The 20512-nt window shown below is 41.8% G+C and overlaps 1 protein-coding gene across 6 annotated transcripts in view; it reads right to left on the reverse strand.

Annotated features, from left to right (window-relative positions):
* Window positions 1–20512, reverse strand: part of GABPB2 (GA binding protein transcription factor subunit beta 2) — a 52675-nt gene that overhangs the window by 13733 nt on the left and 18430 nt on the right. For 3 of the 6 annotated variants that reach the window (XM_036271943.1, XM_036271939.1, XM_036271940.1), the window contains 2 exons: window positions 7209–7325; window positions 5197–5382 (listed from right to left, as the gene is read on the reverse strand). In XM_036271943.1, coding sequence (XP_036127836.1) covers window positions 5197–5382; window positions 7209–7325 — 303 coding nt within the window. The remainder of the gene's footprint in view (window positions 1–5196; window positions 5383–7208; window positions 7326–20512) is intronic. The other 3 variants (XM_036271944.1, XM_036271941.1, XM_036271942.1) reach the window with 1 other exon arrangement.

Here is a 20512-nt window from a genome sequence, read left to right on the forward strand (position 1 = left end):
CTAGGGATACATATCTCTTTTTGAATTAGTGTTTTGGGTTCCCAAGAAGTGGAATTCTGGGTCATAAGGTAGTTCCCTTGTCAATTTTTTGAGGACCTTCTACATGATTTACCACAGTGATTGCACCAATTTGCAATCCCCAAAACAGTGCATGAGGGTTCCCTTTTCTCCACATCCTTGCCAACACTTGTTGTTCATTGATTTATTGATGATAGAAATTCTGACAAGTATGAGGTCATATCTCATTGCGGTTTTAATTTGCATTTCTCTAATAATTAGTGACATTGAGCCTCTTTCCATATGTCTATTAGCTATCTGTATGTCCCCTTTGGAGAAGTGTTTATTCAGGTCCTCTGCCCATTTAAAAAAATGTTTTTATTTACTTTATAGAGAGAGGAAGGGAGAGGGAGAGAGAGAATGAGAAACACTGATGAGACAGAATCTCTGACTAGCTGCATCCTGCACACCCCCTACTAGGGATCTAGCCTGAAACGTGGACACATGTCCTGAATGGGAATCGAATAGGCAATCTCTTGGTGCATGGGACGATGCTCAACCAACTGAGCCACACCAGCTGGGCCTCTGGGTCTTTTCAACTGGATTGTTTTTTTGGTATTGACTAGTATGAGTTCTTTATACATTTTGGATATTAACCCCTTATCAGATGTATGATTAGGAAATATGTTCTCCCATTTAGTAGGCTCTTTGTTTTGCTGATGGTTTCCTTTGCTGTGCAAAAACATTTTAGTCTGATGTTCCATTTATTTATTTTTTCTTTTGTTTCCCTTGAGGACAGCTAAACAATTTTAAAATAATGATAACACCAAATGCTGGTGAAGATGTAGAGAAAATGGATCATTCAAAAATTCCTGGTAGGAATATAATACCGTACACTCATTCTAGAAAACGGTTTGGAAGTTTCTTATAAAACTAAACATATAATTACAATATGACCCAACAGTTTCACTTTTGGGCATTTATTCCAGAGAACTAAAAATCTACGTTCCCACAAACCTGTACATGACTGATCATAACAACTTAATTTATTTACTTTTTTTATCCTCACCCGAGGACATTTTTTTTTCCATTTTTTGTTCAGATAGAGTGGGAGGGAGGGAGAGAAAGAGAGCAACATTGATGTGAAAGGGACACATTGAGTGGCTGTCACCTGCACAACCAACCAGGGCCGGGGACAAACTGCAACCGAGGTACACGCCCTTAGCGGGAACCGAACCCGGGTCTCTCTGGACTGCAGGCTGATGCTCTAACTGCTGAGCCAAACTGGCCAGGGCGGATCATAACAACTTTATTCACAGATAGCCCGAAACTGGAAACAAATGTCCTTGGTGAATAGTTAAGTAAACTGTGGTACATCCATATCATGAAATAATACTATTGAACGATTGAGACCGCAAGTTGGATGAATCGTAAGGAAATTATGCTAAGAGAAAAAAGCCAATCTCAAAAGGTTACATACTATATGATTCCACTTATATCACAATCTTGAAATGACACAAATATAGCTATAAAGAACAGATGAGTTAGTGGTTGCCAGGGATTAGGAATGGGGTGGAATGGGAGATGGTTGTGGATATAAAAGAGTAGCATGAGGAATCCTTGTGATGGAAATCTTCTGTATTTTTTTCTTATCCTCACCGGAGGACATTTTTCCATTTGTTGTTCAGATAGAGTGGGAGGGAGATAGAGGAAGAGAGAGAGAGAGAAACATCGATGTGAAAGGGACACACCGAGTGGCTGCCACCCGCAGGACCAACCAGGGCGGGGGACAAACCGAGGTACACGCCCTTAGCGGGAATCAAACCCAGGTCTCTCTGGACCGCAGGCCAACGCTCTAACCGCTGAGCCAAACTGGCCAGGGCAAAAATCTTCTTCTGTATTTTGACTGTGGTGGTACTCACACAAAACTACACATGTATTAAATTGTATAGAACCAAGTATATACACAAACACACAAATGAGTGCATATAAAACTGAAAAAATCTCTGCCCTGGCTGGTTTGGCTCAGCAGTTAGAGCGTCAGCATGCGGACCAAGGATTCCCAGGTTCAATTCTGGCCAAGGGCACGCACCTTGGTTGAGGTTAGACCCCAGCCCCACTTGGGGTCATGTGGGTGGCAGCCAATCGATGTGTCTCTCTCACATTGATGTTTCTTTCTCTCTCTCCCTCCCTCTTACTTTGTCTGAAGATAAGTATAAAAATGTCCTTAGGTGAGGATTAAAAAACAAAACAACAACAAAAAAACAACAGGAAAAATCTCAATAAGGTTGGTGGATTTTATCAATGTCAATTTTCTGTGATACTGTACTATAGTTATGCAAAATGTTACCACTGAGGGAAACTAGGTGATGTATATGGGATATCTGGGTATTATTTCTTCCAGTTGTACATGAATATATAATGATCTCAAAATAAAAAATTAGCCCAGCCAATGTGGCTCAGTGGACTGAGCATTGGCCCATGGATTGAGAGGTCCTGGTTTGATTCCTGGTCAGGGCACATGCCTGGGTTGTAAGCTCCATCCCCAGTGGGGGCCGTGCAGGACACAGCCGATTGATGTTTCTCTTTCACATCAATGTTTCTCTCTCTCTCTCCTTTCCTCTCTCTCTCTCTCTTTTTTAAATCCTCACTCAAGGATATTTTTCTGTTTATCATCAGATAGAGTGGGAGGGAGGGAGAAGGCGAGACAGGGAAAGAGAGAGAGAGAGAGGGAGAGAGAGTAACACTGATGAGAGACACATCGACTGGTTGCCTCCCCCACGACCCAACCAGGGCCGAGGACAAACCACAACCGAGGCTCTTTCCTCTCTCTAAAAAAAAAAATCAATTAAAACAATAGCTACAATTACGGAATTAAAGAAGCAGACACATCGAGACTGGTAGGAGGGGCAGAGGCGGACAGGCTGGTCCCACACCCACGTGTGGCGGATAAAAATCAGGAGGATACCTCAGCAGGGAAGGTCCTTCCTGAGGACTGAGGGGTCCCCGTCCCACACCAGACGCCCCACTCAGGGTTCCAGTGCCAGGAAGAGAAGTCCCCATAACTTCTGGCTGGAAAAACCAGCGGGAACTGAGGCTCAGGGAGGCTGACGCAGGAGCCCCTGGCAGCTCCTTAAAGGGTCCGCGCATGGACTTATTGGACTTACTCCCTCTAAGCTTGGAGGGGAGGCAGGTTGAGGGGCACCAGAGGCATACAGGGAAGAACTAAGCTGTTTGGCACTGGAGCGAGGGCTGGAGAGGGGGCTTTCTCCTGGACAGATGTGCTGTCAGAGGCCTTTGTTCCTTTGTTCCTGAGTCAAACCGGCCAGGGCTAGAAAAAGAACTTTTAACCAAAAGGTATGTGCATCATTAATAATGATAAATATTGCCAATTACTCTTTAGAGGATGCATTAATTTACACTCTCACTGGTGATTTATTATAGTGCCTGTTTCTCTCTTATTTATTTATTTATTTATTTATTTATTTTATTTATTATCCTCACCTGAGGACATTTTTCCATTTTTTGTTCAGATAAAGTGGGAGGGAGGGAGAGAGAGAGTGAGATACAGGGAGAGAGAGAAACATCGATGTGAAAGGGACACATCGAGTGGCTGCCACCCTCACAACCCAACCAGGGCCGGGGACAAACTGCAACCAAGGTACATGCCCTTAGCGGGAACCGAACCCGGGTCTCTCTGGACCGCAGGCTGATGCTCTAACCACTGAGCCAAACCAGCCAGGGCCGATGTGTCTTTCTCACATCGATGTTTTTCTCTCTCCCTCCCGCTCTATCTGAAGATAAATGCAAACTGGCCAGGGCTCTTTCTCTCTCTCTCTCTCTCTCTCTTTTTTTATTATTTTTTGTTACAGATGATTCTCTTTTTTTCTCCCACTGACACCCTCCTCCTGATTCCGCCCCTCCCCGCCCCCAGCATTACTGTCTATGTCCATTGGTTATATAAATATGCATGTAAGTTCTTTGGTTTATCTCTTCCCTCCCCCGGCCCCTTCCTCTGAGGTTTGTCAGTCTGAACCCTACTTCTTTCTATGTCTCTGGGTCTATTTTGTTCATCAGCTTATTTTGTTCATTATATGCCACAAATAAGTGAGATCATGTGGTATTTGTCTTTCTCTGATTGGCTTATTTCGTTTACCATAATACTTTCCAGGTCCCTCCATGTTGTCTCAAGGATGAGATCTTTCTTTCTTACAGCTGCATAGTACTCCACTGTGTAAATGTACCACCGCTTTTTTTATCCACTCATCTATTGAGGGACACTTGGACTGTTTCTAGATCTTAGCGATTGTAAATAGTGCTGCTATGAACATAAGGGTACATATATTCTTTCTGATTGGTGTTTCAGGCTTCTTAGGGTATATTTCTAGAAGTGGGATCACTGGGTCAAACAGCAGTTTAATTTTTAATTTTCCGAGGAAACACTTTATTTTTTTCCATAGTGGCTGCACCAGTCTGCATTCCCATCAGCAGTGTGCTAGAGTCCCCCTTTCTCCACACCCTTCCCAGCACTTGTTGTTTGATGATTTGCTGACAGCAGCCATTCTGACAGGTGTGAGGTGATGCCTCATAGTCATTTTAATTTGCATCTCTCTGATGATTAGTGATGTTGAGCATGTCTTTATATGTCTCTTGGCCATTTGTATGCCCTGTTTGGAGAGGTGTCTATTTAGGTCCTCTGCCCATTTTTTAATTGGGTTCTTTGTCTTCCTTTTGTTGAGTTGTATGAGTACTCTATATGTTCTGGAAATTAACCCCTTATCTGATATATCGTTGGCAATAATGCTCTCCCATAAGAGTGCCTGTTTCTCTACACCCTTGACAACATAATGTTATAATGGTATCTCAGTGCAGTATTTATTTGCATTTCTCATATTATAAATGAAGTAGGCTGGACATATTTTCATATTTTTAAGAACCATCAGTATTTTCTTTTCTGTGACTTACTGGTTCATATTTTTTGCTCTCTCTGTTTTTTTCCTTACAAATTTTATATATATTAGGGAAATTCACCTTGGCCAGCCTGGTTTCTGTTTCTTTTTCAGAAGTTATTTGCCCCATCTAGCATCTGGCATCTGGCATTCTCCCATTCCCACTACACGCCTTAATGCCTCATTTTTAGAGGAGAGTTGAGTGTCTGAAATATCTTTTCATAAGCAATTGTCTAATGAGATAACTCACCTTGCTGTCCATCTTGCACAGTTACAATAAATGGCTGGCCAATGCCTCCAGTAGGGATTGCAGTTTGTATATTACCCAGAGGCACTCCATCGGTCACTATGGTGATCACCCTCTGGCCTCCACTCCCCACAACTTGCTGGATTGATGAGTCAACAGAATTTCCTTCTATGATTTCCTCTGAATTAGCTAGAGATGACAAAAATAAATGAAAAGTTTTAGCTTTTTTAAAATAGAAGTATAGCAATGTCAGCCTCCTTGAAATTGATAACATTGATAGGAAAACTTTAAAAAAAAGTTAGATTTAACAGTGCACAGAAGAAAACTCTGACAATGCTAAGTCAGAGGAAAAATGAAATAAAGAATGCATTAAACATAATGTTAATAGCTTTCACTAAAGATAGGTTCTATTTACAAATACATTCTCAAAAGTCTGGTTTAAATATGCTTAAACTTTCTTGTTTGTTTTGTAGGAAATATCAGAGACTCCAACAAACTAATGAGCACTGGGATTTTCCAATATGGGATAAGATATGCTGAGTTTCCCCAACATATTTGATCTTAAATCTCTTTTTTCAGAAAACATCTTAAAAGTCTAAATCTATGAAACTTAGAAAAATAACTATAAATTAGGAGAGATTTATTTCTAAAAGGAAATAGAGGCATTTAATAGTGAATTAACAATATGTTAAGTAGAGCACTGAAGAAGTTTAACAGACAAAAATGATAGGTGGCTTCTTCCATCTGACAGATCAATAACATTAATAGCAACTAATGGTGACTACTTACTATGTGCTAGCACCTTTCTAAGAAGTTTACGTGTATTATGCTGAGTCAAGATTTTCAGTTTGATTAGTCAATGTCCCTAATAACTATAAGGGCAAACAGTTCCTACTACTATGGAATTCCTCTGTCTAAAGAATCACAATTAGAACTTTGCAGTAAGTGGTGTATGGACTAACCATATTAGACATATTCGTGTAATTCAACGGAAGTAGAGCATTCACACCCCTTAGAAACAAAGAACAGTTAAACGTTAATAGTTGAAAGGACCCCAATAATCTAATCCAACCATCATGCTAGAAACGAGGAAACTGAGATCTGAAAAAATTAAAGGATTTATTCAAGATCAAAGAGAAAATCAAAAGAAAATAAGCACAAGTTTATTATATTGCTTCTCCTTTTGCCCTGCTGCTCATCCATACACATCTGAGTAGAGATCTTTATGACTGCTGCCAGCTGGAAAAATGGGTTTGAAGGAATGTTCTCACTACCCAAATGTCAATGGCAGAAAATAATCAGAACAATCTGCTTTCATTTTAGATGGAGCGGTCTGTAGAGGGTTCCAGAAAGACTCCTAGATGACTATTTAGCCCTACCTACAACTATCTGCCCCTACCTGTATGAAGCTCTTGGCCTTTGCCAATAGACCACTATCTCCAATTGACTTGAAATCTTTTTGTTTTAAATATCAGAAAGGTACTACACAGCATGTATCTGCCCAATTCCATTGGAAATACCAAAATAACATCTCCATTGGAAAAAAATTCAAGCCAACCTGAGATACTGAGGATATGACAGTGAGAGAGGTAGTAGTCCCATGTATTTTGATGCTTTAATATAATACAAGATACTTAGGCTGCTATTTTGAATCATTCTACGACAGCATCATTTAAAACCTAATATAGAGTATGTCCAAAAAAATCTGCTAATATAAGACTAAATATTTCAACCTGAAGCAAATGCAGTCAGGGCAAACAAACTTGAAACTGCAAAAAAAAAAAAAAAAAAAAAAAAAAATTAAAGGAATAACTTAGTCATTCTCTGATAATATTCATTCAGATGTCTGATTATATGACTCAGTGATTTTTCTTTCTGATGCTCCATGACTCTACATCCTTTTTCCTAGCTGTCTCTAACCATAATTCTTTACTATTTCATGCAAATTAAATCTGCTGGAGATTTATAAACAAAAGAAGAAATGATGATTCAACCAGCAGATATCCCTTACCTACCTGTGGCTCTGTGTGAGTTGGAGAGGGGAGCTGATGCCTCAGCAAGAGCTGCAAGGGTGGCCAACACTGAGGTGGTAGAATTTGAGAAGTGTACTGTTGAGGAGGCATGGGGGTCACCTATTTTGGTAAAAAAGGCAAATGAGGTCCAGCGGAGAGAATAAATTGAGATGAACTAAAATGAATTAAGATGACTTATTAAATTAAAACCTCAGTTTTTCACTCGAATGTTATTAATCTTGCTCTCTACTACAAACTGATATAAACCAATTATCAGTGTTAAAACTCTTTTAAGGTTTCAAAGTTTTCCCTTTAAAGTGGATTGAATTAAGCCCTGGCCAGTTTGGCTCAGCGGTTAGAGCGTCGGCCTGCGGTCCGGAGAGACCCGGGTTCGGTTCCCGCTAAGGGCACGTACTTCGGTTGCAGTTTGTCCCCGGCCCTGGTTGGTCGTGAGGGTGGCAGCCACTCGATGTGTCCCTTCACGTCGATGTTTCTCTCTCTCTCTCTCCCTCCCACTCTATCTGTACAAAAAATGGAAAAATATCCTCGGGTGAGGATAAAAAAAAAAAAAAAAAAAAAAAATAAAGTGGATTGAATTAATATGCTTGGTGTAGGGCCACTACATTCCTCTCATTTGTTTCTTCTCTTGGCCAGGCTAATGCTGAACATTAGCAACTAACAGACCAGGAGTGCCTCTCACTCCCTAGGCTGGCTGTACAGAGCTCTCCCTGGCAGTAGGCAGTAAACAGTAAGCATACAAAGTATGCCTCACCCCAGCTAAGCAGTGATGAGGGAATAGGTCCCTCCTGGGCTTTACTCAACCTACCACCTCTACTCATCAGCTAGAGAGGTAAGAATAGGATTGACCTCTAGTGTGAGGACAGTTAAAAACCTGAAGTTTCACATATTGAATATCAAAGGTAGTACAATTGATTAATGCTAAAAAAAAAAAAAAAATCATCTACTTTTGTTATGTCATGATGTGCTTTAAAAAAAACTTTGTTCATAACCTTTTCCTCTCACATCTGTGTGCTCTTCTTACAGCTAAGTTCCAAGAGGGAAGTGCATTACATCTGGCAATAGGCATGTCTAACTTTATGAATTAAAAGTATTACTCAACAGTTTTGCATAAATCTAACTTTTATCAAATGAATTGCATTTCACTATTTCAAAGATATTTATTGTACCAGTTGTAAATTCATTGCCTCTTAGTCTCATATCCACTCTTCTGTGCCCTTCCTTGTGATACCGAAGCTGTACTCTATAAACATTTCTTGTCAGCTGGCATCAAATTAAGTTTTGTAACACAGAAGTAGTGGCTGCTTCTATATTGTTTATTCCTGTATTCTTTATGGTTCTCTGTGTACCTTAGTAGTTAATCCACTATTACTAACTAATAATTCTTTATAAATTATACATATAAGTTTAGAAATTTTATATATATGTCTATATAATTAAAACATAAAAATCAGCCCTGGCCGGTTTGGCTTAGCAGTTAGAGCGTCAGCCCGCGGACCAGATAGTCCTGGGTTCAGTTCCCGCTAAGGGCACGTACCTCGGTTGCGCTTTGTCCCTGGCCCCAGTTGGGGTCGTGTGGGTGGCAGCCATTTGATGTCTCTCTCTCGCATCAGTGTTTCTCTCTCTCTTTCTCCCTCTCTCCCTCCCGCTCTATCTGATGATAAATGCAAAAATGTCTTCAGGTGAGGATAAAAAAAAAATACAAATCACCATGTAGTTATGTCTTTTGACTGGACTTTGACACATATATCTTCTTTTTATTTTATTATCACAAATTTTTTTTGTTGTTGTTCAGGTAGAGTGGGAGGGAGAGAGAGAGAGAGAGAAACATCGATGTGAAAGGGACACATCGAGTGGCTGCCACCAGCACGACCAACCAGGGCCGGGGACAAACTGCAACCAAGGTGCATGCCCTTAGCGGGAACCGAACATGCCCTTAGCGGTCTCTCGGGACCGCAGGCTGATGCTGTAACCGCTGAGCCAAACCGGCCAGGGCTCACAAATTTTTTTTAATGTTTTCATTTATTTATTTATTTTTTAGAGCGGAAAGGAGAGATAGAAACATCAATTGGCTGCCTCCTACATGCCCCCTACTGAGGACTGAGCCCAAAACCTGGGCAGGTGCCCTAACTGAGAATCGAACCAGGACCTCTCAGTCCATGGGACCATGTTCAATCCACAGAGCCACACCGGCTGGGAGTTTATTTTATTTATTATTATTATATTAAAATACCTGAGGGTATTTTTTCCATTGATTTCCAGATAGGGAGGGAGGGGAAGAGAGAGAAATATGGATATGAGAGAGACACATTGATTGGTTGCCTCCTGCACAACCCCAACCAGGGCTGGGGACCAAACCTGCAACTGAGGTATGTGCCCTTGACCAGGAAACAAACCCGTGTCCTTTGGTCCATAGCTGACACTCTAAACACTGAGCCCCGCCAGCCAGGGCTGTGCTCTTAATTTTTAAGTTTTACCACTATCTACACATAAAGATTCTTCCCAGCCTTTCTTTTATCAAAAAGTCAGTTTTCCGTAAAATATTTAAAAATACTTAAGGAAATTCCTATGTAACACACTATAATAAATCCTCCAACAGAGCAAAGAATCCTCTTCTGATATGATTACTCTAGGTAACCTAACTTATTTACAAATTTAAATTTTAGATTTTCCTTTAAAAGGTAGATTACTGTCTGGCCAGTGTGGCTCAGCAGCTGAGCATCGACTCATGCACCAAGAGGTCACCAGTTTGATTCCCAGTCAGGACACATGCCCAGGTTGTGGGCCTGATCCCCGGTGGGGGACATGCTGGAGGTGGCCAATCGATGTTCTCTCTCATCAATGTTTCTATCTCTCTCTCCCTGTCACTTCCTCTCTCTGTAAAATCAATAAAAGGAGGGGGGTGGAAAAGGTAGATTACTTATATAGTACTCCTCATAGCTGCAACTTATCTTTTTTTCTAAATCCTCACCCGAGGACATTTTTGCATGTATCTTCAGATAGAGCGGGAGGGAGAGAGGGAGGAAGAGAGAGAGAAACATTGATGTGAGAGAGACACACCAACCGTCTGCCACCCATATGACCCCATCTGGGGCTGGGGACAAATTGCAACAGAGGTCCGTGCTCTTAGCGGGAACTGAACCCAGTACTCTCTGGTCTGCAGGCTGATGCTCTAATCGCTGAGCCAAACCGGCCAGGGCACTTTTTTTTTTTTTATCCTCACCCGAGGATATTTTTCCATTTTTTGTACAGATAGAGCGGGAGGGAGAGAGAGAGAGAAACATCAATGTGAAGGGACACATCGAGTGGCTGCCACCCGCACGACCAACCAGGGCCGGGGACAAACTGCAACCGAAGTATGTGCCCTTAGCGGGAACCGAACCCTGGTCTCTCCGGACCGCAGGCCGACGCTCTAACCACTGAGCCAAACTGGCCAGGGCGAACTGCAACCTATCTTAATCAAAGCTTTTGGATGATGACTGTGGGAGTGGGGATAAAGGTGGAGATAGTGAGATATCTCTATTTTATTCTAATTCTCATAAAATGCTCAGGGAACTGCTGGTGTGGCTCAGTGGATTGAGTGTCGTCCCATGGACACAGGTCCCAGTGCAATTCCCACTCAGGGCACATGCGTGGGTTGCAGGCTGGATCCCCAGTAGGAGATGGCAGGAGGCAGCAGATCGATGTTTCTCTTTCACATTCATGTTTCTCTCTCTCTCTAAATAAATTAACAAAAACATATTAAAAAAGAGAAAAAAAAACATAGGGAACCAAATGGTCGAAGCAGAACATAGTGCTTGACCTACAGAAAGGAGCCTATCTCTATTTAATGACTTTATGCAGAGCAAGAACCAGCCTACTCCCTATTTTTTCTGCTTAGTTCATCCTTTTCTCATCACTCAGCCTATCATAACAAATGCTGACATAAGAACTAACAAATGGCCCTGGCCAGTTTGGCTCAGCGGTTAGAGCGTTGGCCTGCGGTCCGGAGAGACCCGGGTTTGGTTCCCGCTAAGGGCACGTACCTCGGTTGCAGTTTGTCCCCGGCCCTGGTTGGTCGTGCGGGTGGCAGCCACTCGATGTGTCCCTTCACGTCGATGTTTCTCTCTCTCTCTCTGTTCCTCTCTCTCCCTCCCACTCTATCTGTACAAAAAATGGAAAAATATCCTCGGGTGAGGATAAAAATAAATAAATAAATAAATAAAAAAGAACTAACAAATGAAAAAAAGAAGGTACAAGTGATTTTTAGATATATGTATACTCATGGAAGTTGGACTATATGTGATAATAAGTCACTAGCAATAAAAAAAAACAAGGCTGTGTGCCCTGGCCAATTTAGCTCAGCAGTTAGAGCGTCGGCCTATGGAACGAAGGGTCTCAGGTTCAATTCCCAGTCAAGGGCACATATCTGGGTTGCAGGTTCAATTTTTGGCCCTGGTTAGGGTCATGTGGGAGGCAACCAATTGATGTCTTTCTCTCACATCAATGTTTCTCTTTCTCTTCCTCCCTGCCTCCCTTCCACTCTATCTAAAAATCAATGGGAAAACATCCTCAGGTGAGGATTAACAAAGAAAAGAAACAAAAAACAAAATAAGGCTGTTATATTTTACCACAATTAAAACACACACACATACACACACATAGGTAGGCCACCCGATTAACTACAGAATAGCTGTGCAGAACTGCTTCATGAGAAAAGCATTATATATATGATGATTCCAACCTAAGGGTCCTCTTCTTTATATTTTGGTAAAAATCCTCATCTGAGGATATGTTTTTTAGTTGATTTTTAGAGAGAGAGGAAAGGAGAGAGAGAAACATCAATGTGAGAGAGAAATATTGATCAGTTGCCTCCCTTATGAATGGGGATCAAACCTGCAACCTACGTATGTGCCCTGACTGAGAATCAAACCCACAACCTTTTGGTGTATGAAACAATGCTCCAACCAACTGAGCCAACTGGCCAGGCCTATAGTCTCCTTTTAATTCAAACATAATGAGCCACCCAACTTCCCCTCAATAAAAATAACCATTTGTGAAAAATTAAGTTTAGTGTTCTGACATACACAGTTGAAATAGAAAAGAAACAATGCAAATGATCTCTTCAGACTTATCCCAGGGAGTTCTAGGAAAATGAAGTACTTTATTGTTTAATAATGTTGTTTCCTTCTCCTCAATATAAGACACAACATCAAATAAAGTAAAATGTGCACAGACACTGTTGTTTTTGGAAGAAAAATGGCATTATCAATGAAATTTCTTGTTATCTATTCAAAATGTAACATATAAATAAACTCTTCAGACCAGAATTTAGGGAGTGTGCTATGGTAGGCTAGACAATATCAGTAAGTTAGTAAAAACTAGATCCAGAAAAACAAAGTAATTTGCTCAAGGTCATGCAGCTAGAAAATATCGGAGCCCTGATGAAAACCTAATTCATTAGATTCCGAGCCTGTACTTTTTTGTTGTTGTTTTTTTTTAAGTCCTCACCAGAGCATATTTTCCCACTTATCTTCAGATAGAGTGGGTAAGAGAGAGAGGGAGAGAAAGAGAGAGAGAAACATCAACTGGTTGCCTCCCGCACAACCCAGACCTGGGCCAGGGATGAACCGCAACCAAGGTACGTGCCCTTGGCCAGAATCAAACCCGAGACTCATTGATCCATGGGTTGATGTTCTACCACTGAGCTAAACTGGCCAGGGCCAAGCCTGTACTCTTTATAAACCAATATAAAGCTATTTATATTTAATTTGGGAGTGCATCTTATGATTCTACAGAAACAGAAAATTCATCTTCATAACTCTGTTTTGCCCTCATTGATGTTTAAATTAGTCTGCCTTCCTAAATCACTGAATTTTGTTGGTAGCACTGATGATGACTAATACATTTAGTCACAAATGGAAAATTGAAAGCAAACTTTGTAATCTTGATTTTGGTATCAAAAATATCTACCAACATGATACTCCTAGGATACTTTCAGTTAGTTCTTAAAAATGTTACTGGATAAAAAAAAGACCATGTTACTGGATGATGGGAAACGAAGCTCACCCACCATTCAGCGAAATAAAATCCTTAAACCCAATTGAATAATACAACCTGAATTTGTCTAACAACTTTTCTTTTATCTGCACCAATTAAGCATCAAGTAGGCTAATCCCCTAAAAGGGGAGAGCTAAGTAGAACTGCTCCATGGTTAAGATGATATTGTAGAGATCAGCCTTATTATAGGGATAGTTGAACAATTTCAATTTGCAGTTATCAACATATGGAAGAGAGAAAGAAGACCAGGTTTGTCAAAAGCAATAAACCTGCTATAAGACCTTGGGAGCCAAGGCTAAGAATCTCCATCCTGAATATCTTCAATTTTGCTTTAACATTACAGATCAGGGCCTAGAGAATTTCCTTAGTTAGACTAAAGATCAACTCTAGCTTTTTTCATGTTTGTGAACATGTAATATTATTGGCTTCTAAAGCCTTTTGGATTATAAAAGCACTTATTCTAATCAGTGTGGCCTGAACCACTACAAATCCAAAAGGCTGTCAATGTCTGATTATAAGTACAGTTGGCCTTCGTTTATTGTAGTTAATCATTTCCAGACTCTACCATGATAAATGAGTTTTCATGAAGTAGGATTCTTTATTTATATACAGTTGTCCCTTGCCACTTCGGCTTCAACTTTTGTGGCTTCACTCTATCGCGGTTTTTTTTTTTTTAATCCTCACCCGAGGACATTTTTCCATTTTTTGAACAGACAGAGTGGGAGGGAGAGAGAGGAAGAGAGAGAGAGAGAGAAACATCGATGTGAAAGGGACACATCGAGTGGCTGCCACCCACACGACCAACCAGGGCCGGGGACAAACTGCAACCGAGGTACATGCCCCTAGCGGGAACTGAACCCGGGTCTCTCCGGACCACAGGCGGACGCTCTAACCGCTGAGCCAAACCGGCCAGGGCTATCGCGGTTTTTTCAAATAAAGTATAGTATAGTATTTAAAAAACCGCGATAGTGTGAAGCCGCGAAAGTCGAAGCACAAAGTGGCAAGGGACGACTGTATCTGTATATTTAAGCTAATTTGTGTGTGTGTGTGTGTGTGTGTGTGTGTGTGTGGTACGTGCCCCTAGTGGGAACTGAACTTGGAACTCTCTGGTCCACAGGCCGACGCTCAACCACTGAGCCAAACTGGCCAGGGATATAATTTTTTTTTTCTTTATTGATTTTTAGAGAGGAAGGGAGAGGGAGAGAGAGATAGAAACATTGATTGGCCGCCTCCTACATGCTCTGACCTCTTCTGCATGCCCCCACCAGGGACTGGGCCCACAACTTGGGCATTTAAGCTAATTTTTTTATAATCCTTACTTGAGGACATTTTTCCATTTTTTGTTCAGATGGAGTGGGAGGAAGAGAGAGAGAGAAACATTGATGTGAAAGGGACACATCGAGTGGCTGCTACAGGGCCGGGGACAAACTGCAACCGAGTTTTTTTTTTTTGTGGTATGTGCCCTTAGCGGGAACTGAACCGGTGTCTCTCTGGACCACAGGCCGACGCTCTAACCACTTAGCCAAACTGGCCAAGGCTAAGCTAATTTTTAAAAAGCATTTATCTGAGCCCTGGCCAGTTTGGCTCAGTGGTTAGAGCCTCGGCCTGCGGTCCGGAGAGACCCGGGTTCGGTTCCCGCTAAGGGCACGTACTTCGGTTGCAGTTTGTCCCCGGCCCTGGTTGGTCGTGCGGGTGGCAGCCACTCGATGTGTCCCTTCACGTCGATTTTTCTCTCTCTCTCTCCCTCCCACTCTATCTGTACAAAAAATGGAAAAATATCCTCGGGTGAGGATAAAAAAAATAAATAAATAAATAAATAAAAAAAATAAAAAGCATTTATCTGAAAGCAAAGTGATTTTAAATGAGTTGATGAGTAATAAATTGAGGGTCACTACTGCCCCCCTGTGGGCATGACAGTCAATCTTTACTGAGAATTTTCACTTACCACTATTACTGAAGCCTTGCTATAAAATGGACCCTGAAATACAAAATATCATTCTCACAATAACCTCATAAAGTGGTTATCATTATATCTCAATTTTATAAATTAAGGTTTAGAGAAGTAGTTTTCCCACAGTCAAGCATCTAGTCAATTAATAAATCAGTATTTGAATGTAGATCTGAACGCACAATTCTATGTATATTGTATGCATGCTCTTTCTGCTTTACCACACTGCCTCTTAGTAATAACACTTCGTTCAAGATCTTCCTTTTTTTTTTTTTTTTTGGTACGTGCCCCTAGCAGGAACCAAACCCGGGACTCTCTGGTCCACAGGCTGACGCTCCAACCACTAAGCCAAACCGGCCAGGGCGATCTTCCTTTGATAGTATATAAACTTAAGTAGAAATACAGTTGTTTATTTTTATTTTATTTTTTTCATTTTATTTATTTTTTTATCCTTACCCAAGGACATTTTTCCATTTTTAGTTCAGACAGAGTGGAAGGCGGGAGGGAGGGAGGGAGGGGGAGAGAGAAACATCGATGTGAAAGGGGCACATCGAGTGGTTGCCACCCGCAGGACCCAACCAGGGCCAGGGACAAACTGCAACCGAGGTACATGCCCTTAGTGGGAACCGAACCCTGATCTCTCTGGACCACAGGCCGACGCTCTAACCACTAAGCAAAACCGGCCAGGGCTACAGTTGCTTATTTTTAAATGAAAGTCAGAAATAAAAAAAAAAGTCAGCTGGAAAATTCATTTAAATGAGGACACAAGTGCCTTTGTTGTAAAACAAATATTTGTAAAAAGATGTTGAAAACAAGTTCAGTTTTCTTTTTTAGATAGATGTTTTTGTCAAAAACATACAAGTTTCAAAAGATCAACACCGAGTGCCTTTTTTGTTATTTTGTTACATATGTTCTCAAGAACAAATGTAGACTCTTGTACTTTATTCAAATAATCACATGTACCTCTTTTTAAAACACACACACACACATTTACTGACAGTATTACAGATGTCCCCCATTCCCTCCTTTTTTTTTTTTTAAATCCCCACCCGAGGACATTTTTGCATTTATCTTCAGAGAGAGCGGGAGAGAGAGAGGGAGGAAGGGAAAGAGAGAAACATCGATGTGAGAGACACACATCGAGTGGTTGCCACCCGCAGGACCCAACCAGGGCCAGGGACAAACTGCAGCCGAGGTACATGCCCTTAGCGGGAACCGAACCCGGGACTCTCTGGTCCGCAGGCCGAAGCTCTAACCGCTGAGCCAAACTGGCCAGGGCATTCCCTCCTTCTTTACCCCCTTCTACCGAGTGCCCCCTGCCCCAAGCCTTCGCCACACTATTATCCATGGGTTATGTATGTAAGTTATTTGGTTGATCTCTTCTCCTCCCCCTGCCCCTCTGAGATATGTCAGTCTGTTCTAGGCCTCCATGCCTCAGGACTTATTTTGTTGGTCAATTTATTTTGTTCATGAGATTCCACACATAAGTGAGATCATGTGATATTTGTCTTTCTCTGATTGGCTTATTTCACTTAGCATTAATAATCTCCAGGTCCATCCATGCTGTCTCAAAGAGTAAGATATCTTTCTTTTTTACAGCTGTATAGTATTCCTTGTGTAAATGTACTACAGCTTTTTTGATCTATTCATTTACTGATGGCCACTTGGGCTATTTCCAAATCTTAGATATTATAAATAACACTGTTTTGAACCTTTCTTTTTATTTATTTATTTATTTATTTTTTCCTCACCCGAGGACATTTTTCCATTTTTTGTTCAGATGGAGCGGGAGGGAGAGAGAGGAACAGAGAGAGAGAAAGAAACATCGATGTGAAGGGACACATCGAGTGGCTGCCACCCGCACAACCAACCAGGGCCGGGGACAAACTGCAACCGAGGTACGTGCCCTTAGCGGGAACCGAACCCGGGTCTCTCGGGACCGCAGGCCGACACTCTAACCGCTGAGCCAAACCGGCCAGGGCGAACCTTTCTTTTTAAAAAAATGTAAAATGATTTTGAGAGAGAGGAAGGGAGAGGGAGAGAGAGATGGAAACATCAATGAGAAAGAAACATTGATTGGCTGCCTCCTGCATGACCCCCTACCAGGGATCAAGCCCACAACCTGGGCTTGTGTCCAGACCAGGAATCGAACCAGCAACCTCTCGGTGCATGTGTCAACGCTCAACTACTGAGCCAAACCAGCTAGGCCTTTCTTTTCTTTTTTTAAAAAAATGTTTTTATTGATTTTTAGAGAGAGGAAGGGAGAGGGAAATATAGAAACATCAATGAGAGAGGAACATCGATTAGTGGCTTCCTGCACTTCCCTTACCAGGGATCAAGCTCACAATCCGAGCATGTGTCAAGACTGGGAATCCTTTGGTGACCTCTTGGTACATGATTCCATGCTCAATCACTGGGCCACACCAGCCGGGCAAACTTTTCTGATTGGTGTTCCAGGGTTTTCAGAATATATTCCCAGAAGTGGGATCACTGGGTCAAAGGGCAGTCCCATTTTTAATTTTTTGAGGAAATTCCATACTGTTTTACACAGTGACTGCACCAGTCTGCATTCCCACCAACAGTTCATTAAGGGTTCCCTTTTCTCCAAATCCTCATCAGCACTTGTTGATTTGTTGATAAAAGTCGTTCTGACAGGTGTGAGGTGGTATCTCATTGTGGTTTTAATTTGCATTTCTCTGATGATTAGTGACTTTGAGCCTTTTTTCATATGTTTATTGGTCATCTGTATATATTCTTTGGAGAAGTGTCTATTCCGGTCCTTTTCTTTCTTTCTTTTTTTTTAATCCTCACCTGAGGATATATTTCTATTCATCTTCAGATAGAGTAGGAGGGAGGAAGAGAGAAATATCGACTTGAGCGGGACACATTGACTGGTTACTTCCTGCACGACCCTGACCAGGGCTAGGGACGAACCACAACCGAGGCACGTGACCTTGACAGAAATCAAACCCAAAACTCTTTGGTCTGTGGGTCGACACAAACTGCTGAGCCAAACCTGCCAGGGCCCTTTGCACATTTTTAATTGGATTGTTTGTCTTCCTTTTGTCGAATTTTTTTTAGTTTCTCTTTCTGAGAGTTCATTATTGGTGTATAAAAATTCCATTGATTTCTGGGTGTTGATTTTGTACCCTGCTACTTTGCTGAATTCATTTATTAAATCTAGCAGTATCTTGGTGGAATCTTTAGGGTTGTCTATGTACAATATCATGTCATCTGCAAATGACGATAATTTCACTTCTTCCTTTCCAATTTGGATGCCTTTTATCTTTTCTTCTTGTCTGATTGCTGTGCCTAGGACTTCTCATACTATGTTGAATAAGAGTGGTGAAAGGAGACATCCTTGTCTTGTTCCTGTTCTTAAGGAAAACGTTCTTAGTTGTTGCCCAATGAGTATGATGTTGGCTGTAGGTTTGTCATATATATATGGCCTGTATTATGTTGAAGTTTGAGCCCTCTATTCCCACATTACTACGAGTTTTTGTAAAAAATGGGTGCTGGCCCTGGCTGGTGTGGCTCAATAGAGTGTCAGCCAAAGGGTCATAGGTTCGATTCCCAGTCAAGGGCATGAGCCTAGGTTACAGGTTCGATCCCTGACTCTGGTCTCTCTCAAATCGATGATCAATGTTCCTCCCTCTCTCTACAAATGGTTGAAAAAAATATACTTGGGTGAGCCCTGGCCAGTTTGGTTCGGTGGTTAGAGCGTTGGCCTATGGACCAATTAGTCGCAGGTTCCATTCTGATCAAGGGCACATGCCTCGGGTTGCAGTTCATCCCTGGCCCTGGTCAGAGTCATGTGGGGGGTCCCGGTTGGTGTTTCTTTCTCTCTCTCTCTCCCTCTCTTCAACTCTATCTGAAGATAAATGAAAAAATATCCTCCAGTGAAGATAAAAAATACACACACACACACACACACACACACACACACACTCAGGTGAGGATTTAAAAAAAAATGGGTGGTGGCCCTGGCCGGTTTGGCTCAGCAGTTAGAGCATCTGCCTGCGGTCTGTAGAGACCTGGGTTCGGTTCCCGCTAAGGGCATGTACCTTGGTTGCAGTTTGTCCCTGGCCCTGGTTGGTCGTGCGGGTGGCAGCCACTCGATGTGTCCCTTTCACATCGATGTTTCCTTCTCTCTCTCTTCCTCTCTCTCCCTCCCACTCTGTCTGTACAAAAAATGGAAAAATGTCCTCGGGTGAGGATAAAAAAAAAAAAAAAAATGGGTGGTGGATTTTGTTGAATGTTTTTTGTGTGTCTATATATGATCATGTGATTTTTATCCTTCATTTTTTTTATATGATATATCACATCTATTGATTTGTGAGTATTATACAGCCTTGCACCCCCAGGAAAATCCCACTTGGTCATGGTGTGTGATCTTCTTAATGTATTGCTGGATCCGATTTGCTAATATTTTGTTGAGGATTTTAGCATCTATGTTCATCAGGGATATTGGCCTATAATTTTCTTTCTTTATAGTGTCTTTATCTGGTTTTGGAATTAGAATAATGCTGGCTTTGTAAAAAGAGTTTGGAAGTGTTCCTTTCTCTTGAATTTTTTAGAACAGTTTGAGGAGGATAGGTGTTAATTCTTCTTTGAATGCTTGGTAAAATGCTCCTGTAAATCTATCCAGTTCAGGACTTTTGTTTGCTGGGAATTTTTTATTACTGCTTCAATTTCATTCATTGTTATTGGCCTATTTAGGTTTTCTGATTCTTCCTAATTGAATTTTGGAAGGTTGTTTCTTGATGAGTCTGGCTGAGTGTTTATCAATCTTGTTTACTGAATAATCACATGTACCTTTTTTTTTTTTATCCTCACCCGAGGATATTTTTCCATTTTTTGGACAGATAGAGTGGGAGGGAGAGAGAGGAAGGGAGAGAGAGAGAGAAACATCAACGTGAAGGGACACATCGAGTGGCTGCCACCCGCACGACCAACCAGGGCCGGGGACAAACTGCAACCGAAGTACATGCCCTTAGCGGGAACCGAACCCGGGTCTCTCCAGACCGCAGGCCAACGCTCTAACCGCTGAGCCAAACTGGCCAGGGCCCCCTTTTTTTTTTTTTTATCCTCACCGAGAACATTTTTTTTCAGATAGAGTGGGGGGTGGGGGGAGAGAGAGAGAGAGAAACATCGACGTGAAAGGGATACATCCAGTGGTTGCCACCTGCACGACCAACCAGGGCTGGGGACAAACTGCAACCGAGGTACGTACCCTTAGCGGGAACCAAACCCAGGTCTCTCTGGACCGCAGGCCGACGCTCTAACTGCTGAGCCAAACCGG

Source organism: Molossus molossus, unplaced genomic scaffold, assembly GCF_014108415.1.
Source record: "Molossus molossus isolate mMolMol1 unplaced genomic scaffold, mMolMol1.p scaffold_m16_p_20, whole genome shotgun sequence".
Lineage (NCBI taxonomy): Eukaryota > Metazoa > Chordata > Mammalia > Chiroptera > Molossidae > Molossus > Molossus molossus.